A 22,751-nucleotide genomic window follows, 5' to 3' on the forward strand; every position below is an offset into this window, starting at 1 on the left:
AGTCAAAAACCTAATGTCTGGAAAACTTTGAATATCGCAATGTGTGGTATGGTTTTAGCTGTATGTATTGCAAGGGCAATCTCAGGCCATGGCTGCCTCTGTCGTGCTACAGTTGACCCACGATAATTCGAAGTAGCTTAGTTGGAATTTCCAGTTGATTAGAAGTCAACAAATGGTCCCATCAATTTTTCATGCATGCCTATTGGGCGCGAGGCCCGCCACTGGAAGTGCAAGCACTTCAATCGTTGTGACGTGCAGAGTTGGATCACGTGATCTCGCCTCGCCTGAGAACACCTCGCTTTAGCGAAGGGAAGCTGGTGGTTGGATGCATTGTTTTTAACAGTGACTTCACGGTGTTACCATTTTTGAACAGTGTTGTATTGGTCTGACTTCTTCTGTGAGGACTTCTGCAGACTACGCAAGGCGGAAAGTTGCGGTAAACGTTATTCACGGTGTACCACAGTGCACTACGTACGCGAGGCCACTGTGCTGGCAGTGCCACTGTCACCTCTCTCTTTCTTTGTTGTGGTTATTATTTGGAGCCCATGGGGTTAAAATGAGCACAGACCATGAATGTTCACATCAAAGCGGAACGTTTCAGTTTCTACGCGGCAGCCTCGTTCACAATGAACAATGAATGCGCAAACTGATCTGAATAGTCAGAGAGGCAAGGTATAGCCCGGAAGTCCAGTTTGTTTTCCTTTGTTTTCATTATTTTTACCTTATTCCGGTCTATTTCGCGGCCAGTTGCTTCTGCGTGTTCGGCCAGCTCGTTCGACGAAACCTCCTTCTTAGATCACACATGTGCGCTCTAGTCTATGCTAAAGCTTATTTCTCTTGCCAAGGTCACTTTTACCGCAGCCTGCACCACCACCATCCTCCCCGGGCGTCCGTCGTCATGTGTGTACCCAACCACGTGGGTTTCCATCCCCCAGTGGTGCAGCCAGGGAGTGACACATCAAGCCTGTGCCCCCCCCCCCCCTCCCCCGAAATTTTCTTTTAGTATATACAGTCAAACTCTGCTACAACGAACACTGCTTCAACAAAATTTCCTCTACAACGAAAAATTCACGATTCCTCGTCAGCAGTTCATAGGAGTCAATCCATAAGTATTGTCGCCACAACGAACACTTTTTCTTCGATTGTCCCACTTTAACGAAATTTTACGATGCAATTCCAGGCTCAGATGCTTATTGCTATGCAATAAACCAAATCTTTATTATTTAGATAAATGTTCAGAGCCTGAAAATGCATCAACGAAGTCTAAAGCACGGGTTGGCACCACCAGGAACTGCTGCTATACCGCCGCTGTTCAACAAGCATGGGCGCCGCCATTGCTTGATAGCCATGGCAATGAGACTGCCCTGGCCCTGTTTTCAGTTTCAGTTTTTATTAGTTACAAAGCATTGATTACATAACGCTCATGAGGGTCCCAGAGTGTAAATACTGAAAACGGGACCCTCAGTTAAAAGCTGCAGCAAAAGTGAATTGCAAACAATTGGCACAAGATTAGCAGGTGATAAGAAACCCGTATTAGGCAAAACAAGCAGCAACATGCAGCAGTTGAAAAAAAAGCAATAATACAATAAAACAAAAGTCACAATGTGAAAAAATTAAAAAGAAAGCAATGCAATGAAAAGTAAAATACGACACAGACGTAATACCAAATAAAGATAGAAAAAATCGCAAAAATTGAAAGAGGCAATAAAAATTTTTCACGGAAAACAGAAATAAGTACATAAAATAAATCAAGACAAGTGGAAAACAGTTATACACCATAACTACAGTGAGCAATCGGGAGTTGAAAGGAAAGATTTTATTAATGTTTCGAAACGTGAAAATGAGGGCAAAGATTTCAGATCAAACGGCAAACTATTCCAAAGATGTATGGTAGAGAATTTAGACGTTTTTTTACTGTAGTTAGTACGAACGTAATATAGCAAGTAATCAAGATTAGAAGCAAACCTGGTGGGGTTAGTATTCTTGAGCAAGCTTCATTCAATATATTCAAAGGAGAGCTGGGAATTAGGTCACTTCTAAAACATTACACTTATGTTATACTGAAATAACTTGTTAACAGATAAAATTTTGGGCTCATTAAGCAGGCTATAGGCATCTGAATGCGGAAAACTGTAAGTTGTGATGCGTATGGCTTGATTTTGTATATGTTGGATGGAATAACGATAACAATGGTATGTGTTACCCCAAGCGTTCATGCCGTAGTTAATATGCGAATGAATAAATGCAAAGTACACTGAAAGCAATGCAGGAGGTGAAAAATACTGACGTGCCTTGATAAGCACACAGATACCAAAGGCCGACTTCTTTTTAATATAATTGATGTGAAGATGAAACTTCAAATGGCTGTCCAATGCCACACCTAGAAGTACCGCATTGTCCTTCACGGGAATAGAATGATTTCCTAATGATAAGGAAGGAAAGTTTATTAAAGGCTTTTGATGTGGATGGGAAACCAAAAATTTAGTTTTAGATGGATTAATAAGTAGTTTGTTATTGTTGCATCATTTTATCTGGTGATCAAGTGCCATATTTAGCTTATTTAGTAATGAACTCACATATTTACCACGTACTGATATAGTTGTATTATCTGCGTACAATACATAGTGGCACAAGTCCGTGACGTCCGGCAAGTCATTAATATAAAGAGAAAAAAAAATCAAAGGTCCCAAAAATTGAACCTTGTGGCACTCTTTGGTTAGTAATTTTAGAAAGAGAAAATGTTTGAGGCGTCTATACCACAAACTCTCGGTCAGCGAGATAATGCTTTAAAAACATTAGAGCAGGGCCTGTGATCCCATAGGCTTCTAGCTTACGATACAAAATTGTGTGATTAATGGTGTCAAAAGCTTTAGTAAGGTCGAGGAAGACGGAAAGAACGAATTCATTCTCATCAAGACTGTTTTTAATGAAATCTGTTAGACAAAGTAAGGATAAATTAGTAGAACTCCCGGCCCAAAAACTGAACTGGCAAGATTTGATTATGTGGAATTTATCTAAGTACTTAGTTAGTCTGGACACAAATAACTTTTCAATTATTTTACTTAGGGAAGAGAGAATCGAAATGGGACGATAGTAGGAGAGCAGCTCTTTATTACCTTTCCTAAAAACTGGGATTACCTTAGCTCGTTTTAATACTTGCAGAAATTCACCAGTTTTGAAGATTAAATGAATATTGCACATAGGGGTTCGCAAACAATGTCAGCAACCAGTTTTAAGTGGTGTATTGAAATACCATTTAATCCAGGGCTAGTGTTTCGAGCGTTGCGAATAGTGGATATCACTTCACTTGGTGTAACCGGGAAAAGATAAAATAAATGACACTGGCGATTTATTTTAGGTTGAAAATTTGACGGCTGACTGCCCTGAGATAATGCGAAAGGATCGGAAAATGCGCTAGCAATCTCGGCAGGCTGGCTTCAAGTAATGTTGTCGTGTTCAATTGCAGATATAATCTTTGGCGAGTTACGGTTCATAAATTAATTCAGCAATCGTCATTGCTTTCTAGGGTTACCTTTATTCTGCACAAATTGCACTTCGTAGTATCACCTTTTGGCTTCCCGGAGAGTGCTAGTGAGAATTTTGCAATAGCTCTTGTACCTATTAGGCAGAGAAATATTGAAAAACTGTCTTTTGTTTCTTTTTATACAAATTATCGTTTTTTCTCAAGCTCTTTAGTAAACCATTGGTCATCCACGGGTTTTTCGGGTCCCTAAATCGATTTTTACAGCGTACAAATCTAGAGGTTGTAGAAACTACCTCCGTGAAAACATCGCAAAAAAACTTAAAAGCCTCCATAGGCTCATGAATTAAATCAAGAGGAGACCAGTCGGTGGAGCGAATTGTAGAAATGAATTCATCTGTATCGAACGCTGAGGTGAAATATGAGGCGCCAACTTTAGAGAAATGGGCATCGAAAACTGTAAAAATAGGAAAGTGATCCGTGAGGTCAGTTTTGATAACGCCTGCAGCAATTGGTAGGTTGATGTTAGTTAGAACATGATCGATAAGAGAATAGGATCTTTCATCAGAGCATCGAGTTAGCGATGTGATGAGACATTCAGGACCATACCCACTGAAGCAGTCAGTGTAAGCTGTGTATACGCTAGAATTGTCTTCCTGGAGATTAATGTTTTTGTCTCCCACTATCATCACACTCTTATTTTCAAATAACAGCTTGTTAAGCACATTATTGAGAGCGAGAAAGAAATCTGATATGTTAGAGGTGGGTGATCTGTAAACACAGCCAAGAACAAGACCTTTAGAATTGTATGACTGGAGGGGCTCATTAGTTTCCACCCACACCGTTTCACAGCAATCTATTTGGAAGCTTAAATCGTTTCTTTGAGTATAGCTGATGTCGGGGGGAAACAAATATGACAGCACCACCATGTCTATTGTTTAAACGGTGACAATATTCAGCAGTTTTAGAAACAAAGCCATACATGTTACAGTCATCACTAGAAAGCCAGGTCTTGGATACACAAATGAAAGAAAACGGATGATCAAGAGAAGATAGGAAGTTTTGCAAGCATTCGTGATTATTCCTTGAACTTTGGGCGTTGAAATGGACCAAGGAATGATGATAGGATTTTAGTATTGGGCGAATATCGTGTGGATCCAGCAGAGACATAACAATGAAGACGCACACCGGCATGCGTCTCAAGAAAACACTACAACAAAACCCTTAAGTGATTACGTGCAGATCAGACTCTGCTGCGATTCGGAATACCCTTGTATCGCTGGCTTTTCGTGCTTCGATTTGACAGTTCTCCATCCAAAGATACTGCCACCTTTTTGCCTTTTTCAAAGCAAATGCTTTTGCAAACAGCATTTTGTTGCCGATTGTAAGATGGTCATTCACATACATTGACATGTCGTTAGTTCTGGAAAAACCAAGCTGACTCGCACGAAGACGCGCCTTTCGAGCCTTCTTTACAAATTCATTCTTCTTGTCCCTAGATACAAAGCGAGCAATCAGGTTTTGTTCAGATGATTTGGACGGCACACGATGAACAGTCTCAGTATCAGATTCGGATACAGAACATTCGATGGCATTGGCCATACGCTTCAAAATGGCACGGCAGTCTTCGCCTTTTGTTTTGAGGACACCTTTCACTTCTACGTTATTCAGTCTTGAATATTGCTCAAGATCAGAAACACGTTTTTCAGGCATTTCGTTCCGGGCCAGTAAGGCCTTGCTCGATGCCATTAGTTCGTCCTGCTGGGCTGTGAAGTTATCAAACTGGGTGCTCAAGAAGTCAATGCTTTCACTGAGTGAGGCATTATCAGACAAACCGAAAGCGGTTAATTTCAGCTTGATCTTAGAGGTGATTTCTAAAATCGGCGGATCTATCTTCACATTGAAATGTTGTTCTTATTGTTCAATTTTTTTTGCAAGTTCATTGCACAAAGACGGCCTGACGTAGAACAGATGTGGAGACGCAAGTTAAAAATGAGCAATAAATTGGCAGCAGTTGCGGCTAATGTAGCTTGAATCAACTGAGGAAGAAGGTACAGGTAACCAACCTGAAAGTACAAGCAGACAGTCTTAGATGATGCACGCCAGCTGCAACAGCTATTGCCAAATGTTCGGAGAAGGTGCCGAAGACGCCTTTATATGCTTTTACAGATACTGTGCGCTGTACTGTGCGCAGACGCATCAGTGGATATCGATGAATCAGTAGCACGAGTCACAGCAGGTCACTCAAGCGTCCGTGGGTCAGCAGTAGGTGATGCGCTGAATTCAGAGTCGCGTAACTACTGCGCCTGAAAGTACAAACAGACAGTCTTAGATGATGCACGCCAGCCGCAACAGCTACTGCCAAATGTGGCTTTTGCCACTGGCTCGCTTTTGAGCCGCAGACAATCTGAAGCTAAAGCTAGGTCGCTCAGTAGGTAATGGTTTTCTTCACGCAGCTAGGGTGGCTAAAATGGGGAGGTGTGATGAGCGTGGCGCTTTTCGCTTGCCGGAGAAGGCCCTTCGGCGTGCCGATGCCACTAGGGGTGCTGATGGCAGCGGCGTGGGTAGTGAGCAGCGCACTTCGCAGGGTTTCCTTCAGGTGTGCTGTTTTTTTTTTTTCACAGGCGGTAGCTGCTTTACAAGTACTTTGTCAATCGGTGATTGCGCTGGTTTTCTCTGAAATGCCTCTAGGTGTCAATGACAAAAAAAAAGGTAGATCTAGTATCGCTGCATTATGCGTGTCCGCAAAACTTAATGCTTCAGCTTAGCCTCTTGAAGAAAACCTTGAAGCTTCCTTTTTATTATTCCCTAATTTGCCTGTAACGGCATGGAAAGTCTTGTTGGCAGCTGCCGGTGCGTTTTCCGTAAACATCTATTCAGGAAGGTTCGCGAAGGAACCCTTTTTGTCATCAACTCTAAAATGCAATGCTCCCCCCCCCCCCCCTTTCTCCAACAAAAAAGGCTAGATATGTGCTACTCACTAGCCCATTCCAAAACAGTGAATGATAGAATAGCCACTTGTTACTTGAGGACAGCTGTCCAGAAGACATGTTGTCATAGAATTAGACGTTTTTAGACAAGTAGGTGAATTGGTGTGTACTGATTTCCCAGTACATGTAGTAACCAGAACTTGTGAGAACTTATCAAATCACTAAAGTCTGTTAGGAACGGAGACAAGAAGAACGAAAATAAGAAAAGTAATAAGAAAATAGCTGTACTACCGTATGCACGTAAGATGTCACACTGGTGGCTGGCCAATTTGGTGTGAAGGTAGTTTTTTCAGTGCCTAGTCAGCTGCCACAAATATGTGCCTGTGTAAGTAAAGAAGCAAAAGAAACAAATGAGAAGAAGATCGCAGGATGCGGCGTCAACCACCGATTCACATCCACTGACTGCGCCACAGGGTTGGCGAACAAGCCTATGTTATCTTGTAACACTGTGTTCATTAGACAGACATGTAGGTGCATCAATGTCAGTTTGAGGGAACACGAAGCCAATTGTCACATGGATGGCCTTTCACATACCAGCACGCATTGCAGAATGTGGCTGTGTCCTTCAATTCGAAAAAAAAACGCATCGTTGCTAGGAGTAATAAACAGACAACTCGCAAGATAATAATGCACATTATTAAAGGAGTACTGACACCTTTTTTCAGAGACGTATTTACTCTGCCATACCAATCTCCTGTATAAAGAGAAGGCTCTGAGCAATTGTGACGCTCAGAAAATCCTGATGAGATATTTTATTTTGATGTTAAAGTCAATTTTCTCCCAGTGCACCTACTGACATTGCCACTAACTTAACGTCAGGCTACAGTACTAATCCTGGTGACTTCACTCAGCACTCTGGATGGCGTGAAGCACCAAAACACAAAAAATGGCAGCTTGTACATCTCTTGTTTGATCGTCTGCTCGCGTCGTGCACTTACTCTTATCTAGCATAGCTGTGAAAGGAGCTAGCGAAGTCTAGAATAGGGTGTGCGTATGTGCTCGAGAATACAAGAAATACACTTATCAAAGGGCAAAGGATTTGTTTGATTTTGAATTAGTTTTTATAGCGTCAATATTTTGCCCTGTGTAGTCTTGGTCAGTGAAACGGAGGCCAATAGGTGCAAGTTCCACCAATTCTTGTCCAATGTAGCACTGAGACAAGTGCGCATCGATTTCGTGCGCTGCGGCCGAGACAGAGACTGGATGCCAACCAAGGGGAGTTTACTCTGATCGCTGCGCTTCACTCTGGAAGGGTACTCGTGCCTTATGCAATTGTTGACCGCCTTCGGATTCTTGACGTGCCTGTATATATGTGTGAGTCGATGTGAATAAAGATTAGTTGAGATTCCAGCGCCCATCGTTGTGTATATGCTGCATTTTTGTTTAGTGTTGTACACCATTTTCACCCATGAACTTACACAAACTTGCCAAGTGTTTCTCAGCGTACCAATGTTTTACACTGTGCTAAATGATAAGGAGGAGGAGGCTGCATGGAATTATGCGCAGATTGTGTTACTGTGAATTCACAGAGGAGTAAATATTGTGCTGCCAGGGGATGCGGTTGGTGTAGTGTCTCGGGAGGTGTGTGCCCGGGAGCTGCTCTGCTTGGTGCGTGGGAGCAGCCGCTTCACAGCCGAGCAGGAGGAGCTGGAGCAGTTGGTTGAAGAGCTGCTCAACCGGGCAGGGCAGCCCGGAGGTGAGTGGCGCAAGCGTGGCCCAGACCCTGAGGCACACCTGCGCCGCCTGCTAGCCGAGCGAGAGAGAGACCTCGAAGCCGAGCGCCAGCATGCCCTCTCGCATGCCACCAAGGTACGCATAACAGATGGTTTGGTTCAATAGTCTCCACATTTGGTTTGTTCAAGAGTTTGTTCTACAGAAGTTTTGGTGTCAGCATCATTGATTGTGAGTGAAAAAATTCGTATTGTCTGTGAGTACAAAAATCTAGAAAGATTCAAATGAAATAAATAATAACAACTTCTTTTCTTGAAGCTGCTTCTAGTTATTTGCATCACAAAGATGCCGCGCTTGTCCATGCCGTGCTCATTTAGCGTCGTCGCTGCTTCGCTCGTCGCTGACTTCCCTGTTGCCGTCATCAAACAATGTGCGATCCTTGGTGCCATAGAGCGCACTGCATATGACGCATTTCTTAAAGGAGTGCACATTCAAAGTTCCTGAGTTGTTGTACCACGCTGTAGCCTGGGAAAACTTTCTTTTTATAAGCGACACTATAATGACACCGCCTGTTTCGCGCCATTGAGCTGCGCTACACACAGACCATTGAAAGTGTGACTCGAATTGACAAACGGGTCGACTAAACACTCGCAAAGATCAAAATAGCGGTTTATATGTGTACTTAAGCCAGCTGTTGGCTTAGCTACTAACCGCTATAACGCCTGTAAGTGGCACTAGTTGTGCACCACTTTTCTCAATAAAAAAATGACGTGTTTTTCAAAATCCTATAATCTAAGCCAACTCTGAAAATTGATGCAAAGAAATTTGAAAAATAACTATCGGCTTAGATTCGAATAAGTACTGTAAATACGGTAGACTGTATGTCCTTGGGCCTATGAGGCTCAAAAAAACATTTACCTTGTCGTCCTCGAGAATGCAATTGACCTGATGAAATGATGACAAGCGTTCTTTGTATGACGACCAGTCACTGGTAGAGTCGTTGAACCGCTCGATGTGTCCCAGTCGACCCACGACTTGCATCGCTGCCTCGCCGTCGATGGATAATCAATTGCCATGTCATCTTGCCACATAACTGGTCAGGATCCCATCTTCGTTGACAATGTCGTGTGTCATCGAGGTTGGAAACCACAGTCGAAAGCATAATGCGCAGGGGTGCAACAGCTGTGCCAATTGCGCCAATTTAATACAATTTCTCGTTGCGGTGCCAAGCTGCGCAAAAATCATGATGAAAATTGCTGAAATTGCGCTACACTGCGCCAAAATGCCTGACCATGCTCGAAATGTTCTCAGTTGCGCTAATTTTAGCGAGGAATAGAGGCCGCGTTGGCCACCTGCAGCTTACGCCATCAATTAATCCAAGTGGGCAGACCCTAACCTGAAATAACTGTGTAAAATATATTTCAATTAGGTCAGGGCACTTGCGAGATGTGATCGACCAGATAAGTAACAATGCCGCGCGCTCATTGGTCGGCTGACCACAGTGGATACTTATCGGTGGGAGGACCCAACTTCAAGACCAAATTATGTTGCCATAGCCACCAACGCTTCGCGAAAAATATGAACTTCCTAGTCAGCAAACGCAGCTATTGCATGTCTGCGACCAGAGCTGGAAGTGCATGCCGTGTTCTTTACGTGCAGACTGAGTCGACGTGCTGGAAATGCTGGTGTTGCCGGCGGCCATATTGGTCGATTGGTCGGATAACAGCATCGCGTAAAACATTTTTCGGTCGATGTTGCTTTAGCTGCATCGCTTCGATGATAGATATGCCGGGATACAACGCGCCTAGTAAGCAAGCTGAGAAGTTGTGCCTTAAACCTAACCTTATCGTGAGAAAAAAAAAAGCTGTGGGGGATAAGAGGAGTGCAGCGCTGTTCAGAACTTTCATGGCCTTATTCTAACCTGTGCAGAATGCTGCTTAAGCTATTTTTGTCGCAGTACACCAGTGCTCCGCGGGAAAGCCTAGTATGATTTAGAAGGGGCTGTTTAGCATGGGTCACGGGACACTGCACATATTCAATTAGGCATTCGTGTATATACTGCATAATTATTTGTGAGCACTATTACAATTGCTGACGACTGAAAAAATTTACTGATAACCATATGGAGCAGTTTAGGACATTGCTGTTACCCTTCTGCACTAGTTTTTTTTTTTTTTCGTCACTTCTATTTTTCAGTTTCACGAATACCCTGAATTTCAAAATTGCCAGCTTCGCAGATCCACATTTGAATTTTCAGAGTCTGTCAAAGGATTTGACAGATGCGACAAATTGTAATGTTGACTCTATCACTGTCTGCTCAAAGGATTTGACAGATGCGACAAATTGTAATGTTGACTCTATCACTGTCTGCTCAGTGGGGTGATTCAAAATACTATTTTTGTTTAAATAACAGTGCCCATGCGCATGCTGCAGTATTTAAGGGATATTTTTTCTAAATGTAAGCCTTCTTTTACTTCTCCAAATTTGGTCTTTGTGATAAAAATGGATGTTAATTTTCCCCGTACTGCTCCAACATCTTAGTGGCCGAAAAGTAACATTTTGCTGCTCCGAAAATTGCTTCAAAGTCTATTTTGGCTGTCGCACTCCTGAATTGCGGGAGCAGAACTGAACATTGTTTATTTCATGCAAGCTCGTAGTGAAAAGCTGCTTGGTGGCCACATGACTTGGTTGTTTATTCCATGCAAGCTCGTAGCGAAAAGCCGCTTGGTGGCCACGTGACTTGGTTTATATAACGAAGTTGCTGTTATCACTTTATCGGTGACAGCTTTGCTTCGCTACACATTTTAAGGATTAAAGATCACAAACATGGTAAGCATCTGAATATCTGTCATTCTGCTATTTCAGGTTTCATAGACTCTGATGCTATCTTTTTAGAAGAACTTTGTGGCTTAACCGCAATACTTATCGGAGTGACAGTGATAGAGAGGTGTGCAACTTCTGTTAAAGTGGCCTCATCTGGTATACACTGCTTGTAGCTGCATGTTGCAAGCCATGTGTTTCTGTGTGTGAGTGCAGGTGAAGGAGCTGAGGCAGGAGCTGAACCAGCAGCTGACCAGGGTGCAGCAGCACGAGAGGAGCTTGAAGGTACAGTCATGCACTTTTATATGGCAAATGGGCTTGTGCAAACAGTAAATTATAGTAGGTTACCAACAAGCCTGCATTGCATCCCTTGTAAAATTTAGGTTTTATGTCAATAGTGATTTAGTCAAATAATATCATAATATATATATATATATATATATATTGTAAGATGGCATACAGTACCCTCAAGACTCTTCTTTTTTGTCTTGAGTATGTGCCCCACAACCTAAACTGGAGTGGTGATGATGAGTATGTACAGATGAAAAGATGGAACGAGTAATGATGCTCACACTTATTTTCCCCGCGCACTTGATCGGCCGACCCTGCCGAGACTTAGGCGGGAAAGGTACGGCGAACAAAAGGTTTAAGGCGTGAAACGTGAACTATCTCGGATGCACGGTAACGACGGTCCGAGGAACCCTCGACGGGAGTGACAAGGTAATTGACAGGAGATGTTCGTTCACTAACAACATAAGGTCCAAGAAAGCGTGACTGAAACTTTTCACACAATCCGGGTGTACGAACAGGCGTCCAAAGTAGTACTTCATCTCCAGGACGGAAGGTGACATCTCGAAGAAAGCTGTCATATCGTTGCTTGCGGTCTAGTTGACTGGCCTCTATGTTGAGTTGAGCACGTTGCCGTGCGTCAGCGAGCCTGGAGACGAAATTTTCTGGCGTAGTCATGGACGTTTTTGTCGTTACATTGAAGAAAGAGGCATCAATAGTGAATGTCGGTGCACGACCATAGACGAGGAAGAAAGGTGAATATCCGGTGGTTCGTTGAACAGCGGTGTTGTGTGCAAACGTTACGAACGGCAAGATTTTGTCCCAGTTATCGTGGTTCGGTCCGATGTACATGGATATCATGTCGATTAGAGTCCGGTGGAATCGCTCTGTCAGGCGATTTGTCTGCGGGTGGTAAGCGGATATGGTCTTATGAACTGTGCCGCAAGTTTTTAGAATTTCGTCAAGAATTGTCGACATGAAGGCCTTGCCCCGGTCACTCAACAACGTGCGAGGTGCACCATGACGCAACACAATGGCTTCTAAAAAGAAGGCGGCAACGTCTGAGGCGGAGCTAGTGCGTAGAGGAGCGGTCTCCGTGTATCGTGTGAGGTGGTCGACGGCTGTGACGATCCAGCAGTGGCCCGCTGGTGTTACGGAAAGTGGCCCGACGAGGTCTATTCCGACAACGACAAAAGGTGTATCGGGACATGGAATGGGTTGTAATAATCCAGCAGGAGCAGAAGTTGGTCGTTTCTGGCGTTGACACAGTGCACAAGAAGCGACATAATTAGCCACAAAGGTAGAAAGACCAGGCCAGACGAAACGGCTCCTAACGCGGTTGTAGGTCTTCTGAAATCCCAAGTGTCCAGCTGATAGATCGTCGTGAAGTGCTTCGAGAACTTGTTTTCGCAGTGAACGGGGAAGTACTGGCACCCACCGATGCCCATCCGCATTGTAAGTATAGCGCTGCAGGACATTGTTGTCTAGCTTGAACTGCCATAGCTGACGACGTAGTCTGGCATTAGGTGGAGAAGGCGAGTCATTCAAGTATCCGATGATGCGGTTACAGTATGGGTCGTCATGTTGGCACGCGGCAAACTGAGCGCTGCTGTTTAAAGATAGTGACCCAGCAACTGCCAGGGGTGATAACATGAGTGCAGAGGAAGCCACTTGATCACCTGAGGGGCATCAAGGATGCGTGGTTGTAGATGAAAGTGGCAAAGGGCAGCGAGAGAGAGCGTTGGCATCCTGATGCTGTTTGCTAGACCTGTAACACAACGTCAAAAGTGTACTCTTGCAAACAGAGTATCCAGCGACCGAGTCGCCCAGACAAATTCTTCAGCGAGGACAACCAGCATAGGGCATGGTGGTCGGTAATGACAGTGAAGTGGCGTCCATACAAATAAGGTCGAAACTTCTGGATGGCCCAAACAACAGCAAGACATTCCTGCTCTGTTATCGAGTAGTTCTGCTCTGCAGGTGTTAGTGCGCGACTGGCATACGCAACTACTCGCTCACGTGAAGTATCGTCACGCTGGAGAAGGACGGCACCGATTCCGTGGCCGCTGGCATCTGTGTGAAGGAAAGTGGGTGCGCTCTCATCGAAGTGACGGAGGACAGGGTCTGATGTCAAAGCACGTTTAAGGGCTTGGAAAGCACACTCGCACTCGTCAGTCCAAGTGAAAGCCGTTCCTGACGTCAGAAGCTTGTGTAACGGCCCCGCGATGGCAGCAAAGTGACTGATAAAGCGGCGGAAGTAAGACGCCAGGCCCATGAAACTTCGCAATTGTTTTTGATTGCCCGGACGTGGAAAATTAATTACGGCAGCAACCTTGTCGGGGTCGGGTCGAACGCCATCTTTGCTGACAAGGTGACCCAATACTTTGATGCTCCTGCTGGCAAAGTGGCACTTCCTTGTATTGAGCTGAAGCCCAGCGTTAAAAATTAAAAAATTTCACCCCGACTGCTAGTAGTTTTATTGTAAAATTATTTCTCTACTACGTACATCAGAATGTCGAACTGTTTAAAATAACGAGTGTTAATTTAATTCCACATTATATTAACAACACCTTAGTACAAGGAATTCGTGTTCTGAAATTCCTCATGAGCACCAGAGTGGCATGCAAGCAGACAACAAAGCGAACGGACCCCTTGCTTTTCAGAAAACTCACGACGGTGCGGAGAGAGAAAAAAAAACAAAACAAAACCAAAGGACGACTTTGTTTTCGTTCAAATTCTGATGCTGCAGGCTCACAAGCGCAGAGGCGAGAGGAGGACAGCATGGGAGGGCAAGGTCAGCAAGGCAGAGTGGGAGTTGCCGAGGAGGAAGCATGGGCGTGGAAAACCCGAAATAGCGAGGGAGCAAAAAACGAATCGCGAAGAATTTTCTTTTTTAGCACTTTTTTTCTTTGAAAGAGGCGATAACCATAGAGTTAATATACAGACTCGGCTGCGACGCTTTGGGTTTTTCTTTCTTTTTCACTTCTACATATGCTCTACGAGGCCTTGTTTGCCAGTCGTGTTCATCTCTTTTTGGTGATTACTGATCGCGTCCGCAAAGCAAGTCGGTGTTCATGCTGCGGTGCTACTACAAATGAGTTTATCTTTGCTTGTGACGAAGAAGTGGAAGCAATTTTCACTAAGCGAGAAAGTGGATATTTTTCGTCGGCAACTGAAAGGCAAAAAGCAGGCTGTTGTGACCAAAGAACCGAATTGCACCACAGGAATGTGGATGAGCTGGAGGCCTTCGCGCAGCAAAGTTTGTGCTGCATGCGTCAAAAAGAAAAAAAAAAGACCTATTTAAAGTAAACGTGCATTTTTTGATGTTCACTTGTGCATTTGTTTTTGCTCATCAAAAACAAGTTCAAGGACCCACTATTGTAAAGTCAAGTCGGTTTGGTCGGTGGAAAAGAAGAATTTATGGTTAATTTTTGGGCTTACACTATAACGCCCTTTCAAAAGAACGAACGAATTGCTGCGGCCCCCTGAAACTCGTTATACCAATATTTCACTGTAAGTAGCAAAATTCACCGAGGCACCATACACCATTTTCAGCAGCAATGACTAGAGGCCGGATTTTTAAGCCCTAAAAAGGTGTGTTCTAGGTGCCAAAGAGAGGCAGGTAAAACATCATTTTAGGCCTTCGGAATCATAAATATAGGCACAATAAATTTCTACAAAATTGAAATAATTTAAAACAAAGACGTCGGTGACTTGTATCTACGACAACAAGCAAGAAAAATGATATTGTTTGAGTGGGCAGACTGTTCTTAGACATCTTTTTGTTTATTTCATCAGTGATCTTGATCAAATTGCACAGGGTTATGCAGTTTTTTCGGATGATTTCAAATATTTAAGTAGTTTTCCTGTAACTCATCTTGTTCCTGAGATAACTCAAGTTCACCCTCTATTGTTCAAGGCCGCCATAGAAAAAAATGTGCTTAATCAAAAAGTGATATTTAAAATATGCCAACATAGACTAATGACTATAGATTGAAAGTTTACAAAAGTTTTTTTTTTGTTTTTGGGTCTCTCTTGGTTATTTTAGAGCAAAATGAACAATTCATTTCCAAAGCAGTTAGAATTGTTTTACAATTTTGATGAGTATTCAGTTAAGGAGGCTTGTGCTCTAAATTCTGCTCCCATACGTATTTGCATTCCACACACATTCAGGTTTCAATTGCAAAAAGAATAATTGTTGTACCTGCCATAGCTGCAGAGATATTGAAGCCTCAAAATATAACAGCCGTAAATTTACTTTTTTGAGAAAAATAGAAAAACTAAAAACACGCAGCTTTTTCAAGAAGCAGCAATCACGGTGTGCATGTTTTGCAATCCTCATATAGGTGCTCGTAAATTCGTAGTGGAGGTTCTGACACAGGTGTTGGCAAATTACAAAGAAGCTTCAAAGTCTGTTCTTCATTTTTTAGCAGGTTCTGCATGCTAACAGCACCAAGAATCTGGATAGTTAGAATGACATTACAATAAAAATTACCACTTCTTGGTGTGTGAAAATTTGCAGAGAGATAGAACAATGCTTGCAAAAAACCAAATATGTCAATTTTAAAAAATGAATTTTTTTGTCACTTTTTGGTCCTAAAGACCATTCTGCCCCCCTAAGATCGCACAAATGCACCAAGGGTCAAACATAGGCATGCATTTCCCGCGTGATTCGCAGATTACGGCCTTTCGTTTTATTGTGTAGCGCATTGCAGTTTATTTTCAGCGCTCTCTGACACACGGACAAAGAGAGGGAGGGAACAACACCAGCACTACTGTCAACTTAAGGCGTTATTCAGAAAAGGAACATATATATATCAATGTTGCCACCCGCTGCCCATGCGCACCCTTGTATTTTCAAAGTCCGGGGCTATCGATCCATATCTAATGTGCTCATTATCTGCTTTAGCAGCGACACTTCTTTGTCGAAAATTGTCACTGACGGGTGGCTGATACAAGATGACTGCCTAATGTTGATGTGACATGCCTCCGCGATCTCTCATGCAGTGTGATCATGGTGCTTAAACAAAATGATTGTATTTGATAAGCGGGCCTCGCAGCCACACTTCGCACAATGTATGGTCAAATACGTTAGCGGCCGGCCCTTTAAAATTGAGTGGGGCTCTCTTAGGCGTATGTTTTTGGAGCGACCAGTCTGCCCCACATACACTCGTCCACCTGTCAGAGGAATACAGTATATTACTCCAGTTTATAATGTAGCTTATGAGTCAAGTGTCCGCCGTCCAATCAACACTCTTCTGAATCTATTTCATTTCGTCATGGCTGTGAGGGGCAGTGCAGGAGCAAATAACCACACCACTTATACCCCAGAAGGGAGGAATGCCAGGTCTAATCACATAGGATCAAGTTCTCCTCTGTAGGTGAACACATTGGAGGGCTTTTCTTTAGGTTTGGGCATTTCCAACTGACAAGCGTAATGGATGCACTGGGCACTCAAGATTATGCCTGTTAAGATTTCCAACGCTACATGTTGCGAAAAAACATTGAATCTCTACTGAGTGCCACCTGCCCTTCTTGCGGGCGTGAGTCCCAAGATGGAGGGAGTGATGTACAGCAAGGAATGGTCCTGCTCTTACGTCGCTCCTTTACGTTGACATTGGCGCTCTGACGTCGCTCACCGTACTCTCTTTATCAGAATAGGTTAAATGCTAGTTATATATAGAAAAACAGACGAAAAATGTCCAGTCTTCTGAGGATATCCTGCATCCTAAACGATACCTCATTAAGTTCCACGTGACATTATTCTAGTTGTCATGTGTAATTTGTGTGTTCTGCTGTGTAGCATGAATTAGGAGTACTTTGGTTTGGGCTAGCTGCTTCACATCATTTTGAAAGGGAAACGCAAAGACAAAGGGAAAAGAAAGACAGTGCTTTTTCTCTCTACGTCTTCTTTTCATTGTGTCTTTGTGCTGCCCTTTTAAAATGAGTAAAGTGAATGAAAGCCGAGAAAAATAATAGGTGTGTGTGAATATTTGAAAGTTTCGAATATTCGGTGAATATTGCATCTGTAATATTTGTATTAGATTCGATAACTACGTATTCGAAAATTTATAATACAGTCGAAACCCGCAATAACCAAACCCCACGAGTACGAAATCCCCGCAGCGAGATATTTTCGGATCCCCGGCAAACGTTCATAGAAGCTCATGTATTACGTATCTCGTGGCAACAAAATGTTTTTGGACAGCGATCCCGCATTAATGAATTTTCTACCACGGTGCGGGCCTTATTTTACCGTCCCGCCAAAGGTTAACTGTCGAAAATATGCTCGTATGCCTGTTATGCTCATTCAAAATTTGTGAACATCTGCTTTTGCCGCTCTAGTGTGGTTACCATCATTTTTGTTTACTATAAGGGAGACGCGGCTTTGGGATCGCGAAAAATGGCAAACAAAAAATCGATTTTATGAAAATCAAGTTTTCAGTTTCTGGAACCCTTTTTCTATCTGATTTCAAAAGATCTACTCTGAAAACCATGCAGAAGTGCTTCGGAAAATCCATTTCACCCACCTAGGTTGGGAAAATTTTTCCGGAAATCACGAGAAAACGGCAATTTTAAAAAAATTATGGCTTCGCGATGGCGGGGCCGGGAGCCGGCTTCTTGGGCTCACCGGAAAGAGCATTTCTCCGTGTTTAACTTTCCTGCCTCAGCTGGCTCCTTCCTTTAACAACAAGCGCACAAAAAGCAAATGTTTGAAGCTCGTTTCGAGACCCTTGATTGGCTGTGGCCACCATGTTGCCTCAGCTCGCCTCGCTGTTGGCCCGATGCTCGCTCCGGGAGATCGTTGTTTGCTGCTTTTGCATCGCGAGGACATGGCTCTCGAAAATTGCTACTTCGTGACGTGTACGCTTTAGTTAGAAGCAGTAGGCGGATGCACAATCAGGTTACTACGAGCGCGGCGCGTCGTCGGAGTCGTCTGTAGCCCTCACTCCGCCAAGAGCGAGACTGCGGGCAGGAATGATGCGCTAGTGCACTCATGGCGACGTGCTTCGTAGCAAGCAACGAAGCTGTAAGCGGCGGCACGGTCAGATTGCTACGAGTGGCCGCACCGGATGCACGATCAGATTACTACGAGCGGGCGCGCAGTCCACGAGCACGGCGCGTCATCAAAGTCGGCTTTAGCCCTAACTCCGCTGACAGTGAGACTGCGGGCAGGAACAACGCGCTAGCGCATCCAAAACAACCCGCGGGTTTTTTTGAGTGCGCTGGACACCCTTCGCTCCTTTTTCGGCTCACATGACGACGACGTATCAATGGACCACTTTTTCCAGTGCGAAGGGAGAGCTTTTAAGTTCAGCAAAGGTCGGCAAAGTAAGTTGACCGACTTTTGGCAATCAATTTTTGTTCTGCTGGCCGTATCACTGTTTTTATGACTCATACTTACGGCAACGAAATTCTCACGATAACGAAATTTTTCGGTTTCCCCGGCGATTTCGTTATTGCGTGTTTCGACTGTATTGGAACTAACTCGAAGATTCCTCGAATATTCGATGTTCACGAATATTCGTTGTTAGGCTTGTGCAATTATTCGAATGCTTCGACTATTCGAACACATATTAGGGTATTCGAATTTGCTTCAGTTCGACTTTAAAAAATTGAAAATTTTGAAGTATTCGCAAGAAACGAATAAATGCGAATTAATCCGAATGTATCTCCTGTAAAGGTGGTTTCACTGCAGTGTAGGAGTGCTAAACGGCGAAAGCACCTATCCAGGAGAAATCCTTTCTGCCGCGAAGCCCTCCTTCAAATTTAAAGGGGCCCTGCAACACCTGTTGAGCATTGTCAGAAGAAAATGCTGCTGATCGGTTGTCAATGCTGCCGAGGACATGCAAGTCAAATATTATAGCGCAGCACGTGGCGTGCTATTCAAAATAAATTTTCAAAGCCAGTTAAAAATTGCTCTCTTCTCTTGGCAAATGACTCCACATGTCAGAAAGCACAGGGGACGTATTTTCTTTCCCCAACTCGTGAGTGCCCTGACCTATGGAAATATATGACACCGGTTAGGGGTTAGGGTCTGCGCAATCGGATCGATTGATGACTCAAACAGCAGGTGACTAACGTGGCCTATATTTCTGTCTGAAATTTGTGCAGCTAAGGAAATTTTAAGGCTGGTCAGGTATTTTGGTGCAGCAGAGCGCAATTGCACCAAATTTAAGGTTTTGGCGCAGCTCAGCGCAGAAATAGGGATTTGTATCAAATTGGTGCGATTTGCGCAAGTGTTGCACTCTGCATGTTATTAGTTTGGACGTGCTGCGAAACATGGCGATGACGGCATAAACTCGCCGAAAGTGTCCATATAATTGCTGTCGCAATAATAACGCAGTTTTTTTACTGTACAATGCGTGTTTTGGGTTAGCTCTGCCTTCAGTCCTTCTTTTGTTTAATTTGCACATTTTCCGCATTTTCGTACCGAATCTGCATATAACGAAATCCTCTTTAAATGAATTTTTCGGAGAATTTATCAATTTCGTTGTATCCAGGTTTAACTGTATACATGCACACTCAGATAGTCAATTCACTATATAACTTGGTTGATATTTAGGGCAACAGGAACAATCAATGCATTTGCACCACAAATGCAATCTCATGCATTACAAAATTTTCAGAACACTTAAGGACTTGAAATATTCAGTAATCATGCCAGCCTACGAATTCTTTAAAATAGTCTTGGAACGCTGCTCTTCAAAGAAACATGGAGACACCAGCGCTGGTTGTTGTTGTTCCCTCCATCGCCGGCTCGTTACGCGACTCTTCTTGCCGCTCTCACCAATTGCCTGATTCTTCGTCGCCGCCTGCTTGTATCAGGCTGTGATCAAGTTCGAGCTTATTCCATACCACTCACGTGTGCGCAGCATAGCGAAAGTCGGGTGGCTTACTGGATTTTTCTAGTATGTTTTGTTGTGCAGACGGACACATGCCGGTGGCTGCTTCGTTGTTGGCTTCTCGAATTCTCTTGATATTGCCCAGTGTTCGCTTTGACGGTGTGTGTTGTTTCTAGAGGAAGTGAAGTGGTGTATGCTCTGTATAAGCAACTGTTTCTGGCGCCTTCAATGGCCGCGTATGATCGGTCGGCATTGTTTGTTTTGACACACTGTTTGTTTTGACACAAAACACTGAGGCCCGTGTTTTCACACTGCCACCGATCTTTCGAAGACCGGTCAGCCATCTACCCTGTTTCTGAACGCTGGTACTGTCGTTGGCATCGCCGGCCTGGAGTGACCACACCATTTGCCAACATCGTCGGCCACCGACTTTATCCAATAGTCTGGGTCTAGTGCATGCGCGTATGCTACCATACCAACTCTGATAATTTGCGATTTGTTTCGTGTTTAGGACTTGTTCTCGCTCACTTTGCACTTAGCTCAGCATGCCTTCCACACGTGTGCGGAAGCGCGAAAATGGCTGTTAATTTGCGGGGAACGAATCGCGAAATATCGTAGTTGGTGAGGCCACGCAAACCCGCTAGGGCAACGAAATGATTTTTTGACCACGGCCGCCAATTCTTCAAACACCGCCACGCGCACCGCTGCAGGTGGCCATGCTTTGACTTATGCGCACGCAAGCACTCTTTCCAAGTTTTTCTACGTGCGAGTTTCGCGCTTCTTTCAAGCATGCTACCCAACCTGCCTCCTTCCCGTGTGTTTTGGTTTTCAAGGTCGCCCTCCCGCCGCATCCTCTCCTCTCTTTATCGCAACTCCTTGCCCTCATCTCGCAAGTCTGCTCTCCTCTCTTGATCACAACCTCTTCGCCAGTCTCCACCGCTCCGCGACGCTCGCCACGCTGGCTCGAATCAGTTTCGTTTTCTGACTGGAAACAGGCCCAGAGCTGTTCCATGTGTTCTGGCATGTGTGTCGCGTGTGTGTGTCTTGCTCGCGTGTGTGGTTATGATGGCCGACGGGAGGACTAGCACGCTTTTTCCTGCTGCTCAACAAAACGTCACAAGTGTGACCGCTTGGCTTGAGCGTAATCCGTGCGTTAGGCGCCGCGTTGCAGAGCGCTTGCTCATAGCTGTTGAGCACCTGGCAGCAAATTTGCCGCTTCAGGCATCCCGGTATTCGGCTGTGAAGATGGTGAATATTTCGTGCGAATGTTTGAGACCAACCTTCATAAGCTGCAAGGCAACAAGGCAGCAACTTTGCTGTACATTGCAGTTTGTGTAATAGCGCACTGAATTTTAATCAAGTCTCTGTCATCAGCAAGCATTCTGACCAGCGCATGTGTGAGATCATTGAAGCATTCACCATTATCAAGCGTGGTCTTTCTTGGATCAGTTCAGCGTTGATCCAGTTACCTGACAAGTAAATTGCATATATGCAACATGAATGCCTCTTTTAACTGCCTGTAATGTCTAGTCATTTTTTTTGTCTTACTGTTTATCATGTCTCTTGTCTTTATTTTCTGCCTATATGTTTTACGTTTGTGCATTGAAACCCTGTGTCATGTCCCACTTCTGCGTCGTTTGGAATAACTATGATACCCGGCTTACTAAGAAGACTCCTCACATTTCATGGAAGAGAGACATCCCACTTCCCTTTCCGTAGTGTATTTCTTGTGAAGGGTGCAAAAATCACTGGCCCACAAAGAACCGGCTGCTCCATCTGGGATGAATGATTGAACTTCATTTCAATGGGAATGTGGAGTGCGTTTGTGAGAGTACGAGGTTGCCAATTTGCAAAAAGAAAGATGCTCAACTTGGCAGTTTCTTGAAGGGGTTCCACTGTAAACCTAAATGCTGGCCAGCACATCACTGGAGTTCCCACCATTTACTGTTGTTTCAGGCCCAGCAGAAGGTGACTGAAGAACAGGCAGTGCAACTGCAGAGGCTGCGCGATGAGACAAGGCAGCTGCAGCAGAGGGTGCACCAGCTGGAGAATGAGTGAGTCATAGGAAACTCTCTCTATTATAAATTGTTGGAAGTTTAATGGTGGCATCATGGTCATCATCATCAGCCTGACTACGTTCACTGCTGGACAAAGGCCTCTCCCATGTTCCACCAGTCAACTCGGTCCTGTGCTTGCTGTTGCCACCTCATGCTCGCAAACTTCTTAACCTCTTCTGCCCTCATAACTTTCTGTCTCCTCCTAACTCTCTCTCTGGTAACTGTTCGCCTTTTCTGGGAATCCAGTCAGTTACCCTTGATGACCAGCAATTATTCTGCCCACGCGCTACATGCCCAGCCCATCTCCATTTCTTCTTTTTGATTTCAACTATGATATCTTTAACCCCAGTTTGTTCCCTGATACACTCTGCTCTCTCCTTGTCTCTTAAGGGGGGAGGCTACCATAGGATACCAACTTTTTTGTTTATTGAGATATCTTAATGAAGTTTTCAGGATAGACTTATAGCAAAAGCATTAGAAGAACTACAAAATTTCATCAAGTTATGTTCACTGGTTTTCAAGTTACAGCAGAATATCAGGGTAGTGCACATGGTTCTCTTATTCCAGGCCTGGAGAACTTTCAAAAGGTGCTGGAACT

At 44.1% G+C, this 22,751-nt stretch overlaps 1 protein-coding gene across 11 annotated transcripts in view; it reads left to right on the plus strand.

Annotated features, from left to right (window-relative positions):
* The window catches only part of LOC119167714 (uncharacterized), a 537,665-nt gene that overhangs the window by 119,589 nt on the left and 395,325 nt on the right, over positions 1-22,751 (plus strand). For all 11 annotated transcript variants that reach the window (XM_075865823.1, XM_075865821.1, XM_075865822.1 and 8 more), the window contains exons 6-8: positions 8,024-8,280; positions 11,179-11,247; positions 22,053-22,150. In XM_075865823.1, the coding sequence (XP_075721938.1) occupies positions 8,024-8,280; positions 11,179-11,247; positions 22,053-22,150 (424 nt within the window). The remainder of the gene's footprint in view (positions 1-8,023; positions 8,281-11,178; positions 11,248-22,052; positions 22,151-22,751) is intronic.

Source organism: Rhipicephalus microplus, chromosome 6, assembly GCF_043290135.1.
Source record: "Rhipicephalus microplus isolate Deutch F79 chromosome 6, USDA_Rmic, whole genome shotgun sequence".
NCBI classification, from domain to species: Eukaryota; Metazoa; Arthropoda; class Arachnida; order Ixodida; family Ixodidae; genus Rhipicephalus; species Rhipicephalus microplus.